This window comes from Falco rusticolus, chromosome 9 (assembly GCF_015220075.1).
Source record: "Falco rusticolus isolate bFalRus1 chromosome 9, bFalRus1.pri, whole genome shotgun sequence".
NCBI lineage: Eukaryota > Metazoa > Chordata > Aves > Falconiformes > Falconidae > Falco > Falco rusticolus.
Window position 1 is genome coordinate 15,701,325 of NC_051195.1, and position 24,908 is coordinate 15,726,232.

The 24,908-nt window shown below is 41.1% G+C and overlaps 1 protein-coding gene across 1 annotated transcript in view; it reads right to left on the reverse strand.

The window, feature by feature from the left end:
* Window positions 1-24,908, reverse strand: part of ANK3 (ankyrin 3) — a 208,328-nt gene that overhangs the window by 53,848 nt on the left and 129,572 nt on the right. The window contains 5 exon segments of the mRNA XM_037399071.1: window positions 2,762-2,986; window positions 6,569-6,601; window positions 10,692-10,798; window positions 16,750-16,852; window positions 19,832-19,955. Coding sequence (XP_037254968.1) covers window positions 2,762-2,986; window positions 6,569-6,601; window positions 10,692-10,798; window positions 16,750-16,852; window positions 19,832-19,955 — 592 coding nt within the window.

Here is a 24,908-nt window from a genome sequence, read left to right on the forward strand (position 1 = left end):
GTGATCCAACCTGCCTCCAGCACACACAGCACCACTGACTTTCAATTGGCATTAGCATAGTCAAAATTTGGGTTTGGCTCAAGGGATTTAAAGAGGCAAAGTCAGTTCAGAAACAGTCCAGCTATCCAAACACATGCAAACAGCTACTGACTGCAGCAGGAACTGCGCGTGCATGTAGGTGTTAAACTTCAGACTAAGTCCCAAACTTTTCAAAGCTCTCCCTGGCTCTCTGTTGAGGCAGCTCCTGTGAAACACAAGAGGTCATTTCTCATTAGCTTCACTTTCTGGTTCTCATGCCCAAAATCACAGCTGCAACATCTGCACTGTAAACGTCACTGGGGAATGTTTGGATCCTTTCAGAATGGATTTCTCTGAGTTAAGCAACATCATGACCACACTTATATTAGTTAGTGTCAAACATTTTTGGGGGGAAGGAAAGGGAATGAGAAGGTGGTTAATAATACACCTATGTCACCAGACAATGTACCTTCAACAGAGGACTGCAAGTGCATTACTGAACAATTATTGTGAACAATCAACAGAAACCACCATTCACTTCATGTGCCATTCCTTAACAAAACAGACACTTTTGCCAAACACTTCACAGGCAGGATATGCATTTTAAAGTATGCTAAGACAAACGGACTGAAATCACACAGTAAGTGAACAATTATGGATTATGCAGCTTTAAGACATTTAAATAGACAGTATCATTATTTTCCTACAGAGGTTGTAAAGGATTTCACTGCTTTGTAATAACTCAGTTAAAAGTAGCATCACATGATGGGAGCAGTATGCAGCACTTCTGTGGTACTGTACACCTGCAAGGTGTTGGGTGCATTAACCAATTACTCAAGTACAGAAATCACAACACCCACCATGAGGAAAAACATAAACTAGCTGGAAGTCCAGTTTTCACATTAAATACCAAGGGAAGAGAGCTAGGTGGTATTTTTTCCCCATGAAAATAGAAAAAGACAGTTTAATACATACTTTAGATACTTTTAAAAACACCCAGGCTATTACTCTAGTCTCAAGTCCTTTAATAGGAATGTAGCTGCTGTCTCCCATTGTGCACAGCAAGTAAATACTAAAAATTCAAATACCTTGCTTAAGATATTTACTCTCTAGTTCAAAAAAAAGTACAAACTGAAAACTAACACTATAGTACAATCTTTGCAGGCTAATATTTCAGATACTGTCTCTGTAAATATTTAGAAACCACACAGTTTTGTGCATGACATTTAACAAGAATACTCAGTGAGAAGGTATTGAACAGGTTTGGAACGCCAAACACTCACCAATATTTTGAAAACCTAATGCAATAGATTTCACAATAGGGTTTGAAAACAACAGTCAAAAATATACGGAAACATTCTTTCATTTTTAGATTATACACTGCAGTTCCTTTGGGTAGCATACGTGGCTTTATAAATTTAATAAGATGCCTCTTGCAGTTTGAAAAGATCAGTGTTTCTCCAACTTTGGTGAATGAATTCATTCACTCAATGACATTTTTTCTAAATGATCTTTAAAAGACTTTATGCAATCACATTTTACAAATGCTCTTCCCAAAATAGACTCACTTAAGGCCTGTAAATACCTTCTCTACCACAGGGTTGAACTTAAAGGACTGTCACTGTGTATTAAAATGTACTTGATGTAGTTGAAACACTTCAAATTTAAAAAATTACAAAAGCACAGAAGTTATGAAAGCAGAATGCTGGCAGTGAATTTTACATGCCTATAAGCACAAGGTAGTAGCAGAGCTATATTAAATCAAGCCACTATGATTTTCTTTCAGTGACATAAATCAACTGAAAGCTTTAGAAAACTTAAAAAAAAAAATGGGAATAACAAAAAATTTGAAACAAAAGAAAAACTGTAAACATTCTGTATCTTTTCCGTACATATCCTACCCAATAAATTTTGTTCCTTGTGGACCAAGCTGCAGGATTCGGCTAACCATGCTCTCGCCCTCATTTAGAGGGGGAGGAGTGTTAGGAAGATGCAGTTTACTGAATAACATCCATGCAGCAGGAAGAGAAACAAGAAGGGGAAATTAGGAACAAGCTGTCATTCCCGACAGAACCAGCAGTTTACACCAGGGTGCCACTCATGGTAACGAACAAAATTTATAATTAGGGAAAAAAAAGCCACATCATAGTGGATCGTTTCCTCTATTTTAACCTTTAAAAAAAGTCAGTTCCTAGCATTTGTACTACTTGATGCTCTACATTAAGTGCTCCGCTGTCACTACCAGTGGCTTTGCTCCACAGGATGGAGACAGGCAGCTCCCAGCAACTCCAGCAGGAGCTGTGCACATGCCATGGCATAGGGAACAGAGCTCAATATTTGAGTTCTTGTAGGTGACTTTAGGACCCTTTTTTTTGTGACTGTGATGTTTCTCTGGTACTCTATGAGAGAAAGGGCCAAAACCTGTTCTGGGTTATAGGTGTGTGGCTCCTGATTTCAAAGGCAGGTTGCATGAGTAGATGGGGGCAGGACTTGGCCTTTCCATGGCTTTCCTTACCTTCAGCTCCATCCTGCAGTCACCATACAAGGCAAAGCTCCCCTTAAAATACAAGGGTACTTTCTGGAAGGAATGGCAGGTTGGCATTTTTTAATATTTCAATTTAAGTAGCCTATCTTATGTGCTCAAATGAGGGAAGAGTCAATGTTTAACTAGTCAGATTCACAGGATAAAGGAAATGAAAGATGCAACATGAGTGTAAACAATGAAAATCATATAAAAACTTACCCTAAAAACTGTGCCCCTGCTGGCCCCATTTCTACAAGTCTACTGGCTAATCCTTCTCCTTCAACCATCGGTGGTGGGCTGGCCAGTTTATGCCTCTTTACCAAGCGGCAAGTGATGCGGGTTGGTGCTGTACACTTGCGTGGTGGGATAATTATTCTCATTCCATGATGGCGACTACCCCTCATCGAACCCCCACGTGCATCAACCATAAAACTAACCAGGAAACTGTAGGAAAAAGGAAACATGTCAATGAAAATGGTCACAAAGCAAGCAGATCATCAGCAAAAAGTCAACCACCACAGTCTTTAAAACTTTATTAGAAAAATCCTCCCAACCCCAGCTAAACTAAAAAGGACATGAAGATTCTTTAAAAAACCTTATACTTACATGTTAACTATTGGTTATCAAAAGCAGGAGTTGCTAAAGGTCTAGCAACGTCATGGTGAAATGAACAGGTGCTACTGAGTAATTTAGATTAAGAGTACACAAGCAGTGTATTAGAACTAGTTTATTAGAATTTAAAAACACCCCTCCATTACTGTTAGCTCTACTGTCCATAAACAACAGTAATTAGCCTCACTTGCAGAAAGGAACCAGACAGTGTAGAAAAATGAGAATTAAAAATGCTTATTATTTTGGGGAATCTCAGTCTTCAAAAACCTCCTCACAGTCTCATTTGCAAACACTCCTGACGGCTGGCAGAGCGAGTGCTGGCACCATGAGTGACAGTCAGTCCAGGCTACTAAGGGCTTCCACTGGTGCGGAATAGTGAGAATATCAAGTATATTACTTTCCTTAGGCTGCTGGCACTCTGGAGGAAATCATGTCATTACTCCTCTGTGAAGATGACATTCCTTAGCAAAAAGTGACGTTAAAGAAAAATCACATTTGCCAGTGTCATTCCAAGGCATAATTTTCCATTTAAGGGTAAGCAATTATATTTGTAAGTGGTTAGTGGTAGGTTTTAAAATAAAATTATTTCCATTAGCAAGGGAATAATTAATATTAACAAGAAAAACATCATTAACAGCTGTGGTTTATTTCAGCTATGAAATGCTGAGAAGCTGCATACATGAAGCATTACTGTCTTTAACAGAACAGTGACAGGAAAGCAGAGTGTCCTCCCAGGACCAAAAATCAGCCTGTTTCAAAACTCTGCAGCAAAAATCCTTCCCCTTTACAGGGATCAACACATACAGCTTCCTGCAGCTCTAAATAGTTATGGGGGGTGGGGGTGGTGTGTGTGTCTCCACTGGTGCTCCAGAATACCTTCCCTTTTCCTCTCTACCATAAGCTTCTGAGAGAGACTAGCTTCAGGCAGAAGATGTAGTAACAGGCCAGTATCAAGAGGGACATGAGTTACCAACTCAGTCTTAATGCTAATACGATTTTTGTTTTCTCTGTCTGTATGCTATGCAGACACTGACATAGCTGGTACATCTGCTGTATGGTTTCACTATTAGCAAGGCTGTCGCCAAAACTTCCAGATCTTAAGAATTAAACCTTCACATGATTAACAGGTGAATCCATTCAATTTCCTGGTTCCCTACTGCAAATTGAACTAGGGTAGGAGCCAATAATCCAGGGGGCTCATGAAGATTCTTTGAAAAAGCCCCCAAATGCTCTGAAGTATGAATGGGAATTTGTGCAAGACTGTTACATTTGCTTTTGACACAGCAGGGTATCAAAAGTAACAGCTGAAGTGCATTGGCCAGGCCTGCAAATAAACTGCATTCTGAAATCCGGCCACCGTGGGTTGGGAAAATCTGCACAAAAGCAGGACTCTGGTCAAAACTTGGTATTTAGCGGTCTGCAGGAGACAGGCGGATAGGGACACAAGCTGTAAAAATATGAAGCACGACAGAAAGGTTGTCCAACTGGATTCCAGATAAAGAAATGGCTATATTGCTTTTCTTCAAACCAAATTAAAATCCATCAGTTAAAGATGGGGAGGTGAAAAAGCACTCTGGGATGACCCTAAACCAAATCTATCATTTCTTGTGGCCCAGACATTTTACAGTACTAAAGCATGCAATAAAATTAATGATATTTCACAATAGTTTTCATACAAATAAATTGTATCCACACTTCTCTCCTAGATAAACACATTGTACTCTACTGAACAAATCCAATCTTTGCTGCTAGGGTACCCCAGTTCCTTATAAGAGGAATTGTTTCACTGGGACGGGATCTTTGCTGAATGGCTAATCAAGTGCTTTCTACAAATACTAGATCTATGTCAAAAACAACACGTTCAGTCTTTGAATTATAGAGTATGTAAGTTATGTTAAACTTAATACTTATAGATCGTAAGATCTTAGATGTTTGTAAACTCTGTTGACAGGAACACTTTCCTGTTTGCTAACAGAAGGCTGTACCAAGCAAAGGCAACAGCTCTAGAGAGCCTGGACCTTTGGTTCCCCCTCCCCTTGGCTCACTGAGCACTATTAGACTGTCAGCATGTTTATGTTGCATTTTCTCCCTGCAACTGCTCTATACGGTGGATGGTGAAGGCTGATGCCACTGAGCCTGTGGAAGGGTGGGCCAGTGGCTGTTCTTCAGGGCTGACAAGGAGCCAGCTTGTGACTAGCTGTGAAGAGAGTTCAAGACAATCCATTATCATTTACGATGAAGCAAAGTCAAATACTAAGCAGGAACCCACAGCTCTTGGTCAGTGAAGGGAGAATACTGAAAGGAATCTGTTACAATTGGCACCTCAGTGGCCTTTTAAAAATGTGCATGGTTTTTGTCTGCAGAGAGGATAGGGCCCTTCAGACTACATGGAAGTGAGCAGGGTGGAGGGGTGGCTGGCTGGAGCATCCCTTCAGGGCTGATGCTGCAGCAGCTCTGAGAAGGCACATCTGGTCGGTGCACCACAGAGCAACAGAGGGGCCTGCCAGGAAGCTTGGCAAGGCTGAGCTTGGCCTGATGGCTCGGCACAAAGCAATGTTTTAGAGAGCTGCCTATCATGTATGCAATTACTGGCATGTTAAGCCATCTCAGAATTAATTAAAAAAAAAAAAGCAGTTTTTCATCTAATGCAAAAATGCTAAAGCTTGCGCTCAGATAAGATGCTGTCTCTGTATACAAACTATTTAAATGACGCAAGTATGTAAGAGTGGATTGTCAAAAATCTCTAGGCACCTAAATCAACTGACAAATTAATAATTAAAAAAAAATAATCCGTGGAAGTTAAAATAAAGTACCTGTAAAAGTCAGGCCCCAAGTTCTCAGGTACATTTAGGCTGTAGATTTCAAGGTCAGTTCAACCTTGGCAATGTGGGGCTTAGCACTGCCAATGCACACTGCTCACAGCAAGGGTAGATAAAACCTTGACTCATGGGTCTATGCCCAACCGCAGGAACTAGCCTGTTACAGCCACCTTTGGTGTCTAAACTGCACTGCAGCCTTCAGTGAAGACAAAACCTTTAGCAAATCAGCCTTTATGCATATTGCTCCCATATAAAGGTAATCGTTGTCGACAGCATATTAATTATTTCCTTGTTTAGTTCTCAAATTAGTAATTTACAGTTTGAAACAATAACAATAATTCCAAACAGTATTTCATGCACTTTCTATCAAAAAGATTAGTAGCTGATGCTTACCTAAATTAATGTTGCACTAATAATGGGAACTACAATATGATCTCTAAAACACAACTCTAAATGCTAATGAGCATTTCTACTTGAATACATGGAAGGGATGAGGATGTGGGCGGATGCACTACAAACATCTACACACACTGTGGGAAAAAAGTTTAAAAAAAGATAATAAAATGAGGAGTCACAGAAAGCACAGAGTTATCACCTTGAATCATACTGGGGGAGTGGAGAGGAATAGCTGCAAAATAATTTAGAAAGCAAATGGGAAAAATTAATGTAAGATAATTAGAAGCAAGCAACAGAAAATATCAATAATAAGCATAAAGGAAAAGTAACAATCAGCAAAATAACAAAAGCAGCACATTCAAAGGCCAACTTTAGAAATTATTTGGCTTTTGTTTCCCATATTGTGACCTATGTCACATAGACTGTACTACACGTGGGAAAAAAAATCTGAAAGAAAGTGTTCATTTAATTAGTTAGCACAAGTCCATCATTTCTCTGAGAAATGCAGAAGCACATGGAGAAGAGAAAAACATTTGCAATTTACTTAGGTCAACAGAGAATTTATTGTAACACAGCTTCTTTATTTAATTCCCAAAGCATGCCGCACTGTGCCACGGAGAACGAATTCTTGCACTTCTCTATAGCAGTTTATTTTCCAAAGTAGAATGTGTAAAGTGTAATGTACGGCAGGATACTTGAAAGAAGCATCACTCCATGCCATTCATTACACTGCTTTCAAAAATGAGCTCTTCTGTGTGTACAGGAGGTTGGAGTAAACTATAATCAATCTGATGTATTCCACCTTGCAAGACTGGATGCGGTATTTCTGAGTTTCTCAATATGGAAGACAGTGTGACACATTAATTTTTTTTCTTTTGGCTAAGACAACCAAGGAGTTAAAAAAAGCAACATGAAGAGAGCACACCCACATTTCAGTTTCACCAGCAAGCTCACATCTGAAAGCTGAAGGTCATTTTGGTGAAGGGTCTCTACCCTTCCAGAGGCCTCAAGATTCATGACACATTTCAAAGTACTGCTTACAATGGACCCCATTCAAAATATACACTGGCAAAACAACTCATCTGAGCTCAAAAAGAAAAATATAAACCATTATCTTGGCTTAAAAAAAGGAAAAACCAGAAGAGTTGAAATTACTGCCAACAATTCCTTCTTTCTTCCCCTTTCACTGATACACTGCTGGATCTCCACATCCTGCTCCTAAAATTCCCCTTCTGCCTCAGTGAAGAAACAGGAGCAAACTTTGATGCTCCCTTCTGACAGTGGGTAGAGGGGGAAAAGAGCAACGCGGGGCAGCTGGCTGCAGAGGAGCTCCCCCAGCGTGGCTGGCACGTTGCCGAGCCTGGGGGTGGATGAGGAATGCACAGAGTGGTGGGGTCAGGCCCTGGCCTCAGGGTGACCCGCACCACAGGGCAGCCTGCATGCCTTTGCCTATGGCCACCGAAAGGATGGGACAAAGCCGGGGATGAAGTGCTGCAAACAAGCAGAGGAGGAGTTGCTCTTCAGAAACAGACTGACAGAAGGACACAAAAAAGTCACAATCCTCTGCATATGAGATGTGTTGAGGTACTCGAGGATGTGAAGGGAACATCTGTTGCATGCCCCCAGATGAAGATAAGAGGGAAACCCCAACAGTATCGTATTATAACACGGGGCCACAACTGAAAAGAAAATAAATTATGAGTGAGGGTATTTTCCTAACAAAGCAACCGAGTCATCAGGGCATCATTTCTGATGGACTTTATCTGCCAAATGAGAAATGTGACAGGTCAGAAAAGCTATACCTGTTTGGGGAATATTCCATGCTCAGATTCTCTCCCTCCCCTGCACCCCCCCAGTCTGCTCCACTGCTGCAGGTCTGCAGCAGCTAAGGCTATGTCTGGAATTAGCAAGGACTGATGTACAAAGGGATCGTATCTGAAGTAGTTGATGTGAAAGTTCCCACGTCCAAAGAATATATGTTTTGGAGGGTTGGAACCATCAGTGAGCATGCTGCAGAACTAATGACAGACAAGTATTGTCCCAGAGGACTGGCAGGATTCAAACATCAGACCCATTTTGTACCAGGATCAGAAGGAGCCAGAAAATTTTAGACCGATCATTTTAACTCCAATTACCAGAAATATTCAGGAATAAATTATCCAACAATCAATCTATAAGGGCCTAAAGGATAATCAAGAGATTACAACTCGCCTGCCACCAGCTGAGCCAAAACATGAGTGGCAGGAGTAACTGCCCTCAGGTTAATTTACCTTCCTTCTTTGACAGGGTAACTTCCCCAGTAGCCAAGTACCAAGTACTGTCTTGGTATTTAGGCAAGCAACCGGTACAGTATAGATAAGAGCATAATCATCTAAGAAGTTACCTCAAATGAGATACCATCAGTGCTTTACAGTTAAACGGAAAGGAAACTTCAAGCGCAGATTTCACCATGCTGCCCTGGGCCAGGTACTAAGCTAATGTCTTCATTCCCGATTTGAACACTGGACAGAAAGAAGGTCTGAAAAGTCTTTGGATCAAAATTAAAAGTTATCTTGCTACAATTGGAAAAAGGTCTTGAACCAACAAACTGTTCAGTTTTTGGCCACTCACTACAAGACACTGAGGTGCTGGAGCGTGTCCAAAGAAGGACAACGAAGCTGGTGAAAGGTGTCGAGCACAAGTCTGATGAGCAGTGGCTGAGGGAACTCGGGTTTGTTTAGGCTGGAGAAAAGGAGGCTCAGGAGGAACCTTAAAGATCCATAAAGGCAAAAGCAAACACGTAAGCACAAAACAGAAAAAATAACCAGACTACAGAATTTCAGAAAAGGACCAAGAACACCCATCAATAGAAACTGTAATTACCAAAATGGCAGTCTTTATTGTGGGATTGCTTAAGACGAAGTGTATCATGTGTCAAACCAAAGAGGTAGTGATCCTGGCTTAGAAATAAGCTATCATCAAACTGGAGAGAGCCAGGGGACAGCAACAAGAATGCACTGAAATGTGGAAAGCGTCACCTAGGAGGAGCTGGGACATTTTGGTCTATAAAAGAGAGGATTACATGTCTTCCAACATATAAAACATTGTTAAGAGACCTGCAAGGTATTGTACTCTGCGACTACCATGGGTACAACAACAAATAGGCTTAATATGCAGCAAAGAAATTTTAAGTTGCATTTAAGTAAGGGGAAGAAATATCGTAACAAAGGATAGTGAATTACTGAAGCTGGGAAACTATATAATCTCTTATTTTCAGTGACCATAAAAAAATGTAAACGTATTTCAGGAATGGCTTGACTATATTTTATGCTGCTGTAATGCAAATGGGTGGACTACCAGCTCCCTGAGGTCCTTTGCTGACATACCTTTCTGCGATAACCAACAGACTTGAGTTTTTTATTCTGCAATTCTTGACATTTCAATGCTAGCATTGACCGTATGCAGTGTTTTATCAGCTCAAGACCCCTAAATCCACCATTGTATAGATCTGTTCAGCAGAAGCAGGTGCTTACATGTATTGTGGGACTGTAGTTTTAGATTTGTGGGACTTGCTGCTGTTTTGGAACTGAAATCTTTTGGTATGTGCTGCACTCATTTTCATTATGAGAATGTAATAAGTCACAAAATGGAGAAGTAAATTGAAAAGGATGTGAAATTCAATGTTCTGATGTTGAAAATTAAACAACAAATATTTGTACTAGACAGTCATCTCATATGCAATGATTCCTTTCAGTTACACACGTATTTGTAAATTTCTACAATAGTCATTCAAACACTGCATTTAAATCAAGTCTATGTCAAGAAACACCAGAACTACAGCAATGACTCATAAGTAAATGAATAGTAAAATCAATCTATAGATATTGGAGAATAGGCAGCAGTTTGGAAGTATGTATAAAATAAGAGGTTAAATTAAAGTCCCCTATTTTTTTCTCTACGAAAGAGCAGAAAGCATAACATTAGATCTCTGATTTAATATTCCAAATAATTTAATACAATTCAAACAAAATCACCTTATGACACTTAAAAGCAAAGCATAAGCAACAGAAGCAGCAAACCAGGACTATTAAAGAGAAGCCTGTGGGATTACAATGTTTTGGCATTCAGAAAACCAAGTGCAGAAGCAAGTTTTTGGTTTGATATGCAAGAATTTAGACTGACTCTTCTTATTAAGCACCCTCCTTGAAGTCACTGTGAATTTTGCCACTGGCTTCAGCTGGAGCAGGAATAGGCATGTTATCAGCCATTACAGCAGGCTGTATTCTTCAGCTAACAATACACTTCCACATTTAAAGATAAAGGAAATCTGTTAAGTGACCTACCCGGAATGGATGGGACTTGAAACAAGGTTAACATTGTCCAAGGTGTCTGCAGCCCAGCTATAGTGCCTGAGAGAATCAGAATCAAACTCCCTTTGAAACGTCAGGTGCTTAAAAACATAACAAAAAAATATAAATTAAAAATTTTAAGTAACATGAAAACACTTGTATTAAATACAATCTTGTTAATATAATTCTATTAAATTTAGATCCGACCCCCTTTCCACATAACCGTTCTGGTACCTCACGTGTTAAATTACTGAAATCCCATAACAAAAACATGGAATCTACAGACAAATTAATCTTGCATATCTTCAAACATTCTTTTTGCCTGCTTTTCCCACGTCCTTCAGTTACAACTATGTCTCTCTCCAATCTTTACTTACATGTGCAAGGTTAAAAGGATTGAAAAAAATATTACCATTTGTACTGCAGTCATACACCATACAGACAGGCAGTATAATGTTCCCCCAGAGAAAAAACCATTGGATAGGTCCTTATTCAAGCAGAACCTGTGAATAACTTCACTGAGAGTTTTAATTGAAGCTGCAAATGCATGACCAAGCCCCGGGTGGGAGGAGGGTTTAGCTTGTCTTTATACACGTACAACCAACATGCACACTGTTTTCTGGAGTGCCACTGTCCCTACTCATCTCTATAAAAATAGCTTTAACCCTGTAAAGCGCTGGCACACTGGTGCTATAATTAACTGCCCCAACTGGCAGACATTGAGACGTAATTTGTTTCTCACTGCTGCCCATGCACACTCATGCATCCTGTGCCCCGCAACAAGGTCTCACACTATAAACCCTCTTATCTGTGTAGAAAAGCAATTCTAGTTATTTTTTTTTTCCTAGGAAATTAAACAAATGAAATCTTCACATACTGTATGTCTATATATTTCCAGGGTGATATGAAAGCTTCTAAACAATTTAACAAGTACCACCAGAAATTACATCAATAAAACTAAGTCAAGAAGCTGTCATGCAATACACACAGACTATCTTCACCCAAGATGGTGTTAAAGATGTCAGTGTTTCCTGTACACAGGTTGTTTTCTGCTTACAGGCAAATACATCTCAGAGACAGCAGAGTCTGTTAGACTAAAACCTCATGGGCTGTTTTCAAATCAAATTCTGTGGGTTCAAGTCAAACCTGAGCCAAGCACACACTTTACAGAGGAAAGTTTTATTATTTCCACCTTTTTTTTTTCCCCTTTTTTTTTTCTTTTTTTTTTTTTTTTTTTTAATGTACTAGCACATAGAGGTAGTGCAAATGGATTATTTGGAATGGAAATATCAGCATTAGTAGTAAATCTGGCAAAGTCAGTCATAAACACACAAAAATAATTCTCGAGAACCTTCCACAAAATAAGCAAACAGATAGTGCTCTGTTGTTGCTCAGAACCTGCAACCCTCCCATCACTCTGAGGTTTCCAATAAACTTCTCTCTTTAAACACTTATTTTATTTCAAATGAGCATCCCAGGTTTCTTTTCAAAACCCATCGACATTATGATTTGATAGAAATATCTGCAGGGTACGACTTTGCTCTGTCATCTGTCCAACACTGTGGCAAATGGTTCAATGCCTTCTTCTTTTTGCTACCTTAACTCTTTTATTAGGATCTTTCATTAAACTTTTCACTGCAAGACATATACTTGAGGCCTGATGGTTCAAGCACAGACAAAAATAATGGGTCAAACTTGCATAAGTTAAACACCAAAATGCACCATCAGACATAGAAGATAAAATGAATGCCGTTAAAACAATGGCAATTGAGCAACAGCAGTGGATTTAATTATCACCATTTTGAAAAATGTATCATAACTTAATTTAATGAAGACAGTTTTCTAACTCTTTCCAGTAGAACACTAGGGATTCTCCTATATTTTCTGAAGAGCCTGCAGTTTAGGCAGGAAAACCATTGCTGTGGATTTCCACTATTCCAAGTGATCTAACTCCACAAGAGCTCATACTGCGTACATTGTTACTTTTTATACCAAACAGTGTAAGATCCAGACAGTTGGTCTCAGAATCTGTAAAAATTTGGATAAACAAGAACCAATTTATTATTTTGATCAGTGAATAACACCATCATCAAAAATTGGACAAAAGAAAGAAACCTAAGAAATGTGCAAAAAGAACAACCCAATTTAGTGTTTGTCATTCAAACGCATGCTAAGCCATAGCAGTTTCGCTGCACTGAGGTCCAGGCATGCAATAGGACACATCTGTTAACAAATAAATGTGGTATCATGTTTGCTGTAACAGATGAAAAATGCTAAATTTCCTTCAACAGTATGATACAGAAAACTAAATGTCAGGCCACATAATTTCCAAGGGAATACCGGCACCCTGAAATAATCCATGCTAGATAGAGGTGCCACTGTGCTCACCAAGTTGCTGTATGTTTGCCTACACACACCACATAGGGTTCCTCGGTCTATTGCTGTGGCCTAAGACACTGTGTATCAGGTGACTATTTTTGATGCATTCCTTTCTGACAAAGTGCACTCAAACAGATCTTCTGGACATATCTGCAGCCACCAAAACCACGAAGCCTGCAGCCAATAATTTTGGCAAAGAAACAGAGTATGAAAAGTTAGCAGCTGAACACATGCATCTTACATGCAGCACACATCTGTCGATCTCATTTTGTCAGTCTGTTGAGGTGCTGGATTTTCCAGGCAGGCAAAAAGATCTTCCTGTGTAAGTTACAACCTAAGCAGTCCAGAAGATTGTACATCATCAGGGACATGGAATCACAGGAATCATCCTGTGTTTGGTCAGGTCCCAGTGTTACCTCCCTGGACCAAGGGAGATTAAATATGCATTGCTAAAGGGCGTGGCCTCGTTAGACACCAATGTATGTATAAAAATAGTGATGGTTCTGCTGCCAAGGATCCTGCTGGTTGCATAACTGAATATCCGGGCTATGTAATATCAGAGTTCAGCAAACAGAAGAATTTGTTCTTCCTTCCAGATGAATTTATCCAGACAGAAGAGATTCAGCAAGCTGCTATGTAACAGACAGCCTGATTCATCCTGCCTTTGGCTGATTAAATTCAGAGGCTGATGTAAATTATTCCATGGAGAAAGTAATGCAGATTTGGTCTGATTTGCATCCATCCTGACATGCATCAGAACACAGAAATTTTAACTTTGCTCCAGCCAGGTTATCAGGCACAGTATGGCCCGGACTCAGACTTCCCCGTTGAACAGGGTCAGCAATAAACCACTTGATGCAAACAATGGAGAATATTGTGACTTCTCAGGGAATTATTAGAAATACTTCTCTAATATTTAATGTGTCACGTTGGCAGTCAGGTTCAGTAAAGATTGATTTCAAGTCTTCCTCGTTTGATTTTCTTTAGACTCCCAAGTCTCCCAGTGATCTTGGGGAGAGGTGGCCACAAGTTCTTCTATTTTAACCTAATCAAGAGGTTGACAAATGACTCTTACTCTTATATACTTATATTTGTGATAAAATGAATTCCCTTTGCTCTGAGACTTTGCTGTTGCCACTAACTCCAGACAGGTCTTAGGTTTACAAAAGAAGAGAAACGGAATATGCAGGTAGGCAATGACTCACTCCTTTGAGTAGTGTGATACCCCAAAACAGCCTTAACTCCTATCAGTTTGCAGATGGACTTTTAGGATACTGGTTTTGACCCAAAACTATCTTTGTTCCTGTGAATTCCACTGTTGGAACACAAGGTGGTTTTTTCCCCTGCTTTCTACTGCCATAGCAGAGATTCTCTAGAAGCCAGTAAGTACAGAGGGAGGGATGGGAAGAGGAGAGGCAGGGGTACAAATGCACTCCTCCAGCTTCAGCCAAAGAGCTGTAAAGCTTACCACCATAGGTCTGAGCTGGGCTGAAGAACACAGGAATTCCAGAAGATGGATATATCTTTTGTCAGGACTTAAGGTTTGCAGAAGCCATAGCAGACATTTTAACTAGGCTCCCTTTTTAATTAAGGTAGTTTGTTGCTTTACTGTCCTTTGTTTTTCAGGGGAACATGGTTTGAGTAACCTCTTAAGACAGGACTGACATTTCCTTCCATTACCACCTTCACCTCTCCTGATCCCCCCTGGACTTGAGAAACATGAAGTTTGTCTAGAGGATTAAGAGTAGAATAACATTTACAACGAGACTGTCAGCCAGGCCTCCAGCCTGGCTTCATTTTCGATGACAAATTTGGACAAGCGCTGAACTGCAATAATTAATTACACAATCATTGCTGGACAAAAACTGGAATCACAAAACTATGGAGACTATAAATGCAATGAAAGCAGCCTACAGCACTGCTCAGCACCAGCACTAGAAGGTTTTCATAGCTGTTACCTTCTCAGCTCAAGAGCCAGCACTACAACAGATCCTCCATAAAAGTGAGGTCCACGATCACTTGTAGAGAATATGAAGTTTGCCCTAAAGTAGAGCTTCTGTACATGATGTGGTCTCACTGCAACACGTCCATGTACAGATAAGTAATTCTTATTTTTCTAGTGGAATTTTCTAATACAAACCAGGTTAATGGTGGACCCTTTCAACAATGTTGTTTAAAGAGTTATTCAGCACAGTCCTGGTTTTAAGTCTTGTTATGTGATCAGATGCACCCTAAGTGCTAAATCAATGCTGTCTGCTTTGACAGTAATCACAAAAATGGCCAGAACCATAAAACAATGTAACGTTCTCAGACTGAAGAGTCTTTCTCTCCTCTGAAATTTCCATCATATCAAGAAGTATTAATGAAAGTTTAGGAGTAGGAAGTGTCAAAGTAACTTTATGTTCTCAGCCTGAAATACCACTTCTTGTTCCCAGTGCCAGTAGTTGCGGGTTTTATTTTCTGAATTCAGAACAAACAAAAGCAAGAAAATTACTGCTATGCAATGTTCAGAAATTCTCCCTAGCTAGCTGTTGCAAACCAAGGTTATTGAGTGTTTACAGCTTTTCACCTCAAAGTAATAACCTAATAATAAATATTCAGCTGCTAAAGACAGAATCCACTTTCTGCCATTGTTATAATGCTACCAAAGCTGTATGCAAAAGCTGTAGTAAAACCAGATAATTTATACTACACTAGAATTTACAGACTAATACAGTCAATGCTTACAATGCGTGAGTCCTGCTCTGTGGACCCTTTCCCCCATGAAAGCACCCTCTGAGATCATAAGCCCCCATGCAGTAATACTTGTTGCTGCTGAGAGGTAACTGTGTGAAAATGGCAGCAGAAAATCTCTGTTTCATTACAATCCACCATATGCTCTTCCAGGACATAAACAACAGTTCCACTCCACAGTCCTTTAATTCACAAGTAAAGATTTCTATGTGATTTTTTATTCAACTTCCTAGCAGATCTCTGGCTTCTGTGTATCAAGAAACTCTTGAGTATTTCAGTTGGATCTAAAAATCTGAAGCAATCTACCACCAAACCAAATGCCAAGGAACTCACAAACAAAGCATATGGTACCCCATCATCATGAGCATTAGCTTTTGGAAAGAGTTCCCCACACTATAACTAGGTCAAAAGATTCTGCTTTTGTGGTATTACTCATTGCACAAATGTTTGGAAGATACATGAAGTAGTTAGTGCATAATAGCTCAACCTTTACAAGGCCAAATTCTTCTCAAGGGTGGAAAAACAAAGACAGCAGTTGGAGTCCCCTCCATGCAGACAGAATGGGTGAACATAATCCCTGGGCTACAGAGTACAGACAAAGGTTGCTTAGTGTAAAACACATTGCTCCCAGCTTATCTAAGGATACACGTAACATGAAGCTCACAGATGCTCCCATTGAATTCATTGGACAACCCCACACTCAGAAAAGTAACTGGTGCCTTAAAGACTTTTTTGGTTCAGAACCCCATCACCCTGTCTCTTGCAGGATCAAAACTACAATGTGGTAAACCCATGATAATTTCTTTCTCTCAGCTCCTTTATCCTCCCTTTCAATAGTAAAGAGAACAGTGACAGTCTGCAAGCACAGCTCAGGGCTGCAGACTGTCATCCCCTATAAAGGAGGGGCATGAATACCTGGTGACAGAGACGGAGCACATACCTGATCCTTTGCTGGTACCAGCAGTTCTTCGATCATCATGCTGTCTCGGGCATAAGAACTTCTGTTCAGTGTGTAGGACCTATCCGAACTGAAGGAGCGGAGGCTGTTGTATTTACCATTTATCATAGAAAGTGCAGATGACAATGAGATGAACAAAAAATAAAAATAAAAAAAAATTAATACATGCAACTTCCAGGGATAGCATAAAATGGCAAACTGTACATAATCTGTGAAATAAATACGAGGGGAAAAGTGGATTAATAAGTATTCAACTATAGTTAGATATCCTCTTCCCTATAAAACACATAAGCAAAATCACAATAGATGTTTACTGCTTTGGCAGTAATGCTGTGGCTTTAAAATAAATCTAGAAAAGTATATTCAAGTATTTAGATGAGCTCTGATAAATGTCTTCAAGCCCTAATTCTGAGAGGACACCCATACCCATGAGGGCAGGTCCCCAGGGGAGCTGTGGGTAGGTTACGACACCTGCCCACATGGCTCAGCTTGCTGAAGCAGGTTTAACTAAGAGCAAGTTGTATGTGTTGTCATTGTCTTCGTGGCTGAACCACTTTTGACTTTGTTATAAACACCTAGTTTTTTACATTTAACACTAACATTTAGTTAGAAAAAAGGATAATAATTTTGAAATGAAATACAGAAAGGAAAAAAATTTGCTTATAGATTATCAAATATAGATTCCGATGCTATGGGGATTATCTTGTGCATGTTAGACTGTTTAGAAATAACTATGATCACTCTGAATGTGTTGCAATTAAATCAACATAGGAGTGTGTTACCCTTAACCCTGGAAGATACATTATGGTATGTGCTAAAAACATGCTGCAGGCCTAGACATGCTTGCTACGTGACAAAAAATAAAGTATTAGAAAACGTGACTTAATAAAAAGCAACATCCAACAACATATTACAATTTTGAACTAGCGACACTTTTCAGACTCAAAACTTTACAACTTGTTTCCATGCATTTTGTAGTTGCTAATCAAACTTTTCTAGTCCCTTAGCACACTTTCCTCCTTGTGCTGGAAGCAGAACTGGGGTATTAATTACACACTGTAGGCTTATGTTAAGCAGACTTCTACTTGACAAAGGGCATAAAGAAATCAAGTTATGTTTGTTATAACAGAGGGATATTCTCTAAGGGTGAGCCCACCCCCCCTGCCCCAAAATAAAAGCATGTTACTTTCCAATGCTGAATAAAATGAAGATGAGCAATGGCAGCAGCAGAAAGATGTAACACGATGCCATGCCTTCTTACCTGACTTTTGGACTAAAGCAATTTACAGTGGAAAAGAAACAGGAGAAATAGAAAGCAAAGAATCAGACAGGAAAAGCAAGATGTTATGGCTGGATGGCTTATATATTTAATGTGTTTATTTCTTAATGTTACACTCAGAATTCGTAGTAAGATACATCCACAGAATACTTTTTGCTAAATAAAATACTTCTCAGGAAAAACACTGTATTTGTCTCCTCTGAGCATAACATGTGCAATGTAAAAAATGAGTTACGCAGCAACAAATAGTAATGGCACTGTTAAAATCAGAAGCATGGGAACGTTAGATTTCTCTCACAGAAAACATGAGGTTGAACCCTCAGGTCTACCTAACAGATCTCTGACTCTGAAATCCTGCTCTCCCACCTGCACAGTGAGAATTTAGCCATGTGTGGGAAGAGCACTGGAATGAGTAAAATGTGTCCTGTAAATCAGTGCCCAGCTCTGTACACAAGGCGCACTCCCTCTCCATCACCACTGCAGGACTTCAGGACTGACCACATCTTATAGTGCTGTATGACCTTGCTCACACCAGCTTCTGTTTAAAGTTCTGTTAATTACGTTTACAAAGACATAAGATTCTCTCTTGAGACCTGTTTAGCTGATTTTCTAGCTAATGGACTATTTAAATGTATTTTGGCATTCCTCGTGAATGTATTATCACATAAATACTTATTAACTTACCTAAAAACTGTAAATGAAGCAAAACATGGCTGGGCACTACTAAAGAGCAAATGTGCACTGCATGCTTGCATTTCTAATGCGACCATAGCAAACAAGACTGAAGGGTAGACATCTAAGCTTTACTTTATGGGAGTTGCCATTTGCTGTTAGACAATGAACACACTTTTTAAAACAGTTCTTTAAACTACAGCATAGGAAAAAGTCCTTAGGGCTCCAGCTTATGAGGTTTAATTATTAGCTTCAGTACAATTCAACTGTCAGTAAATACATTGCAAGTCCACAGCTATGGAAGTAATCTCTGCTCATACAGCTTTAATTGTTTTGAGCAACGCACATTGCAGGCTTTAGCAAGATTCAAAAATTAAATCTAAAACATTAATCTAGAAACCCTGGAGTTGAAATAAACATTAGTCAGAAGTTATATTTAGTTTAGAGTATTTTATCACATTCACAGAACCATAGGCCTATATTCTGTAACGTGTAATCCGCTCCCTGTCAAACGAAACCCTACAACAAATTCAGGGTTCACCTGCCTTCTTTTCTTTTTTTGGGGGGTGGTGGGGTGTGTGTGTGTGTGTTGCATTTTTCTTTAATAATGGCTATCTCAGTTGGATTACTCACTAGCACCTTTAAAGAAATAAAAGCACCAAAATAGCAAAATGATTGTAATTCAGTTTTTCTGGCATTTACATTCTTTGGCTGAATTAGTCCATTGAGGAACACTTCAATGCCACTATCAATCTGACCAGCAGTAGTGAAAAAAAACCTGGTTTTGCTGGCTGCTCTGTATCAGTTTCTAGACCAGTTGCAAACTGCTAACAGAGAGGTGCCTTGGAGATGTTCAGAGCATGAGCAGATACCAGAAAAAGTGAATAGTTAGTTTTCTGTATCACTGCCATAAGAAGCCAACATGAATAAAGAATATGAAATAAAACTGCAATGAACGTATGTTTTAAAGGCGCAATATTATCGTAACACAGAAGTACACCCCCTCTACTTTGTTTCGAAATAGTCTCCAGCTTTGTGTGAAAGAACACGCTTGGTTAGTAAGAACTTGTAACTGTGGTGACACGCAAACACGAGAAATGGCAAATACAATACCTGGCGGAGCGGGCTCCCAGGCTAAAGCCCATGTACCCTTCAGCAGGCAAAGAATCATCTCCCAGCTCTTTCAGATCCTGGGGTCCGAGGTATTTGTCCGTATCCCCTGTCATTGCATCCTCACCTGCCAGTACAAAAGCCAGGCTGAAATCAGAAGCTACATGTATTGTAAATGTTTGTGTGCTTAGTAAGTCATAACGCCCTCCTCTGCTCGCCAACAAGGAATCAATCCTGTCACCCCCACTTTCCCTAAGGCTCTTTCCATGTAGTACGTCAATTATCCACCCTCTGAACAGGCCTGAGAAAATAATTTTATTGGGGGCAAAAGTAAGAAACAAAACTCAACCTTGATGTAAATCCAATAAAGTTATACGAGGGATGACTTTTGCCTTCAGCAAGCTAAAGGGTTCCTCTGTACTTTGCACCATTGCACTTGCTTTTGCTTCTCTTACCAAAATGCCTGAGCTGACAAACTCCAGTTAGGTTATTCTGTACGCAAGAAAAAAAACCAACCAACCAACCAAAACCAACCAACCACCAAAAACCTGAAAAAAAAACCCCAACCAACCCAACAAACGACCACCAAACAACAAACAACCCAAAAACAACAACAAAAAATCCAAAACTTGGCTGTGAGAGCTACAGCCTGTTTGCCCACCAGTACTGAAAAGTGCAGCAAGCTTGGATGGACGCTGAGTAAAAGAGGCGGCTCTCCTTAAATGTAGGGGGCGGGGGGGGGGAGGATTTTTTTTTTTTTTTCTTTTTATCACCTTCTTCCCACCCCCAGGTAGATTTCCCGAAGGTAGGTCCTTCCCGAAGGCCCTTCCCTGCGGCGGCAGCGGGGGGCGAGGGCAGGCGGGGCCCCGCAGCCGGACAAAGCCCCGCGAGGGACGCGGGCACCGCGGAGCAGGAGGTGGTTGGGGGCTTGGTTTTTTTTAGAAAAAAAAAATGAAAGGCAGCAAAGTTAAATCTTCGGAGAGGAGGGCAGAGGCCGCAAAGGGTTAACGGAGCGGCTCACTCTCGCCGGGAGCATTTGCATGCCATTACATCATGCAAACCTACATTCCTGCATTGACAGAGCAAGTCCAAAATATGCCTTTCGCGGCTGCAGGATCCCCCCACCCCGCTCCCTCCACGACGCGGAGCAGGGCGAGCTCCTTGCAGGCTCGTTACTTGCCGACCGTTCACGCTCTCCTCCTTTGTTGCGAACGCGTTTTAGGTGTGTAAAAGTTGCACAACAGAGAAGTTCAACAGCGTGTTCTGGAAGGTAAGTGACTCCGCACCCCCAGCCTTACGTTTTCCACTTTCATTCAAGGAGGTCAGGCTAGTTTCCATTCACCCCACTCAGGAAACCACAGGCGAGCTCTGGTGTTAAACTAACAATCCATTCTAAAAATACCCCTTCAGCTACCGCTTTGCAAACGGCAAACACACACACCAACTTTCTCCTGGAGCCCAGCAACAACCAGTATTTTAAGCAACAGTTTAAAAGCTCAAATGTTCATAATACACCAGAAAGCATTCAAAAAAACCAGAAACAGAAACAACATATATTAAGTTAAACTTTAAAAAAGTCTTACTGTTTTGGAAAGCCATTTTCACCAGCCTGGTCTATAAGAATATTTTCCCTGGTGTTTCCAAGAATTCCTATTAGTCCTATTAGTCCTTAAGCAGTGATTTAGAGTTAATCTCCAAACCAGCACAAGCAAACTAACCCCTGTGGGTCATATTCGCTTTCCACACAACTGAGATCTTCTTAACACCTTGATCTCTTCGTATGTATTTTAGAACACGTGCATCTTGGTCCGCTCAACTCAGATCAAAGTTCTTTGCAAATATGAAACAAAATGAAAAATAATGACTAAGGTTTTTTTTTTTAAAAAAAAAATAATCCCCTTTTAATCACTCTGCAGACATCCCTTTAAAGCTTCTGCTGATTGGATTACAGCCTCCCTTGGCAAGCCTCTCGGATGGTGACATAAAGGCAGGCACTCCGGTTATTTGTATGTAAATAGGGGTGCTGCGAGGGTGTAGGTTTGCTGTAACTTGATGCCGGGGCTGAGCAGGGAGCGCGGGGCTGCGGGGCAGGGCGCTGCGCTCCGCCCGCCGGGGCCGGGCCCGGGCCCCCCGCCGGCCCGCTGCCCCCCGCCGGCCCGCTGCCCGCTCCCCCGCGCCGGTCCCGGGTGCTGCCCCCACGGCCTCCGCCGCCCGCAAGCGAGGGGTGGTGCGGCCAGTGGGAAAATGCAGGAGCGTGGGACAGCCCCGGAGAGGGCGGGGGTACGGGCGGCTGGAGGCAGCTACTAACCGGACCGGTGAACGGGGAAGCCTCTGCCCTTACACCACCTGCGCCACTGTAAGGAGCAGGCGAGGCATTTCGAGGTGGAGAACGATTAAAGAACAAAAAAAACAACACTATTCCAGTCGAGCTGCAAAATACATTAGATGTTATCCTGCTCTGCAGCTAATCCAGCCAGAGCAGGATTACTCTGATGAAATGCTCTCATCAAAGGAAAAGCTGCATCTAGGAGTGGTAATTTCAAAGAATTCCAGACATTGTTTCGTGATCGTGGGAGGCTGGAGCAAAAAGGGTGGTGCACGTTTCAGCAATCCCGCTCTGTTTAATTAGGCGCCACAGCCTAATCCTCTGCCTTTCAGGTGAGGAGCACAGTGTTTGCTCACTTACAGCATCCTGTATTCCTGCAGAGAGGTCCCACAGAAAAGTGAAGAAAAAATTAATCTCCGAATGCAAACAATAGAGAAATGCCCAGAAAAGTGAAGCCCCGATGAAAAAAAGGCCAAAGAAAGAGAATACTGCATGGCTTTGCTGCAGTTGCCATCCTTCCCTTCATAATAGGTGTGGAGAAAGAGGATGTCCCTGTTAATAGGGGGCAAATGTAGCTATCACAAGTATTGGAAACTGTTCAAAATCCAGGAAAGAACAGCAGGTCAAAGCAAAGGCACATCAGTTCTAGCATACCTTGTCTCTGACAGCAGCCACACAAGAACATAAGAACATGAAACACTGAAAGTCCTCCAGGACATTATTCTAGCTGGCAGTGATTTAAGCGCATATTTTCTAAACCTGCAAGAGGTTTGTATAGTCATGAGCAGGTGGGTGTTTTTCCTTTTTTAAATTCTTCCAGTTACACTATGAACTCAGGTAAACTTTTTGCATTCCCCACACCAAGGATGTGTGCAAGGACTCACACAGTTCAACTACCTGTTGCAGAAAGAGCGGCCCTTTTGAGTCGGATCTGCCTCTCGCTGGTTTCACTGATGCCCCCTGTTCTTGGACTTCTGGAGAGGCAGCAAGCATTATTGCTCATTTTGCCACCCACTATTTTACACTTCTAGCCTCATTCAGTGCTTTTTTTCTGGGATAGTCATCCTACTCTCTTTACTCTTTTTCTCCCTGGGAAGCTTTTCCATACCTCTCATTACATTTTCCCATCTTCTCCCCATTTTTCTCATCCCTCAGAATGTCTCCTACAGCTGGAAATTGCAAAAGCACAGGATAGGTGCTCTCTTTAGAAGCCAGTGAGAAATACAGGCACTCTGGCAGCGGGAGAGAAGGCATCATGTGGCTTGGGAAAAGTCCCAAGCAAAATTTATAATCATAGCCTGGGATCCAAACGGACATTTGTCATTGGCTTTGCTAAGGATTCCTCAAGTTTTTGCCACTCCCTCTTCACAGCCTGTCCAGAGCTGCCCGATGGCAGAAGAGGTACAGCCACAGGGAAGAGCAGGATGCTTGTATTGTAGCCAAGGTTTTGGTTTCACACAAATATGGAGAAAAGCCAATACCAAACCACTGAAACTTTTATGAATCTGTGAAATTTTATGGAGACAAAGAAACTCAGGAAACTTTAAGCATAAAAAGATAATAAATGAAAGCCCCTCCTAAAATGATCTGTAACAGACTTTCATATGCATGGGGATGCTCTGACCTGTCTTAAATGCACTTAAATTGCTGTGTCTCCGCACCTCCTCAGGGGTCAGGCAGTATGCACTCTTGTCCTGCTAGGACATCTGTCTAATCTGCCAGGGATTGATTAGCATGATACTTGATCCTACTGAGAGAGGAATCTCCATTAAATGGGTTTGAAACAGTGTCCTTATTTACACCCAAAAGTTTGTTATCCAGTGAAGACCAAATAAAAAAAAATTAAAAGCTCAACAGTAAATATTTCTTGACAATGACTGCCTAAATTCTCAACACCTGAGCTGTTTTTTGGAATTTTTTTCCCCTTCACTGCTCACACAGTCTCACCCCTTTTTGTATCAGCTTCCATTGCTTGCTGTCCCTTCACCTCTGGCATAGCCACAGCAGCTTTTGGGAGGGTTGTTGTGACAGAGCTCATTGCTGGGTTGTGGCAGCAGGGCTCCAGCTTCCTCCACCAGATTAAAGCTCTTGCACCTGGAGGAATGCTCCAAGGCTGAGCATGCGACTGCAGAGGAGGGGGTTCCCTCTGGGCCTCCCACAGACTCTCAGGCTGTGCTTTAGCATGGCTGATTCCTGTGTCCCTGCCAGCCCCGTGGCCACAGGGCACACTGCTGGGGCTTCCAGCTCAACAGGGCATAGGGTGTGGGCTCACATCTGGAGACAGTAAGAGGAAAGACCCAGTTCTTGCAGTCTTAGGTTTCACATTTATAATATTTGCAATCTCCTTAAAAGTAGAGCACATGTTCAGTGCGCATCAGAATTACTCTATAGTCTTCTGTCAACTTTCTGCTACATACAAAAATAAGCTTTGATTTTTTTTCCCCCCACAAAATCATGTTAACTTTTTTTTTTTTAAAAAAAAACCCATAATTTCTTTTTTTTGTGGTGTAGCAGTTTCCCAGCACTTAACCTCATTTGAGCAGATTTGCCAGAGTAGTCTAGGAAAAGGAAGAAAAGATCTTTCCTCTCAACCAGTCTGACTGCAAACCAAACTGACCTCAGTAGGGAAGAGAAATTACACAATTTCCATGTAAATACTTATTTAGCAGGCACAGCAAGACATAAACACACGGAAACAGTTTCCTGAGATTTGTCTCTGAGCTCTGAGACAATATGTTCCAAGCCTTCAATTTC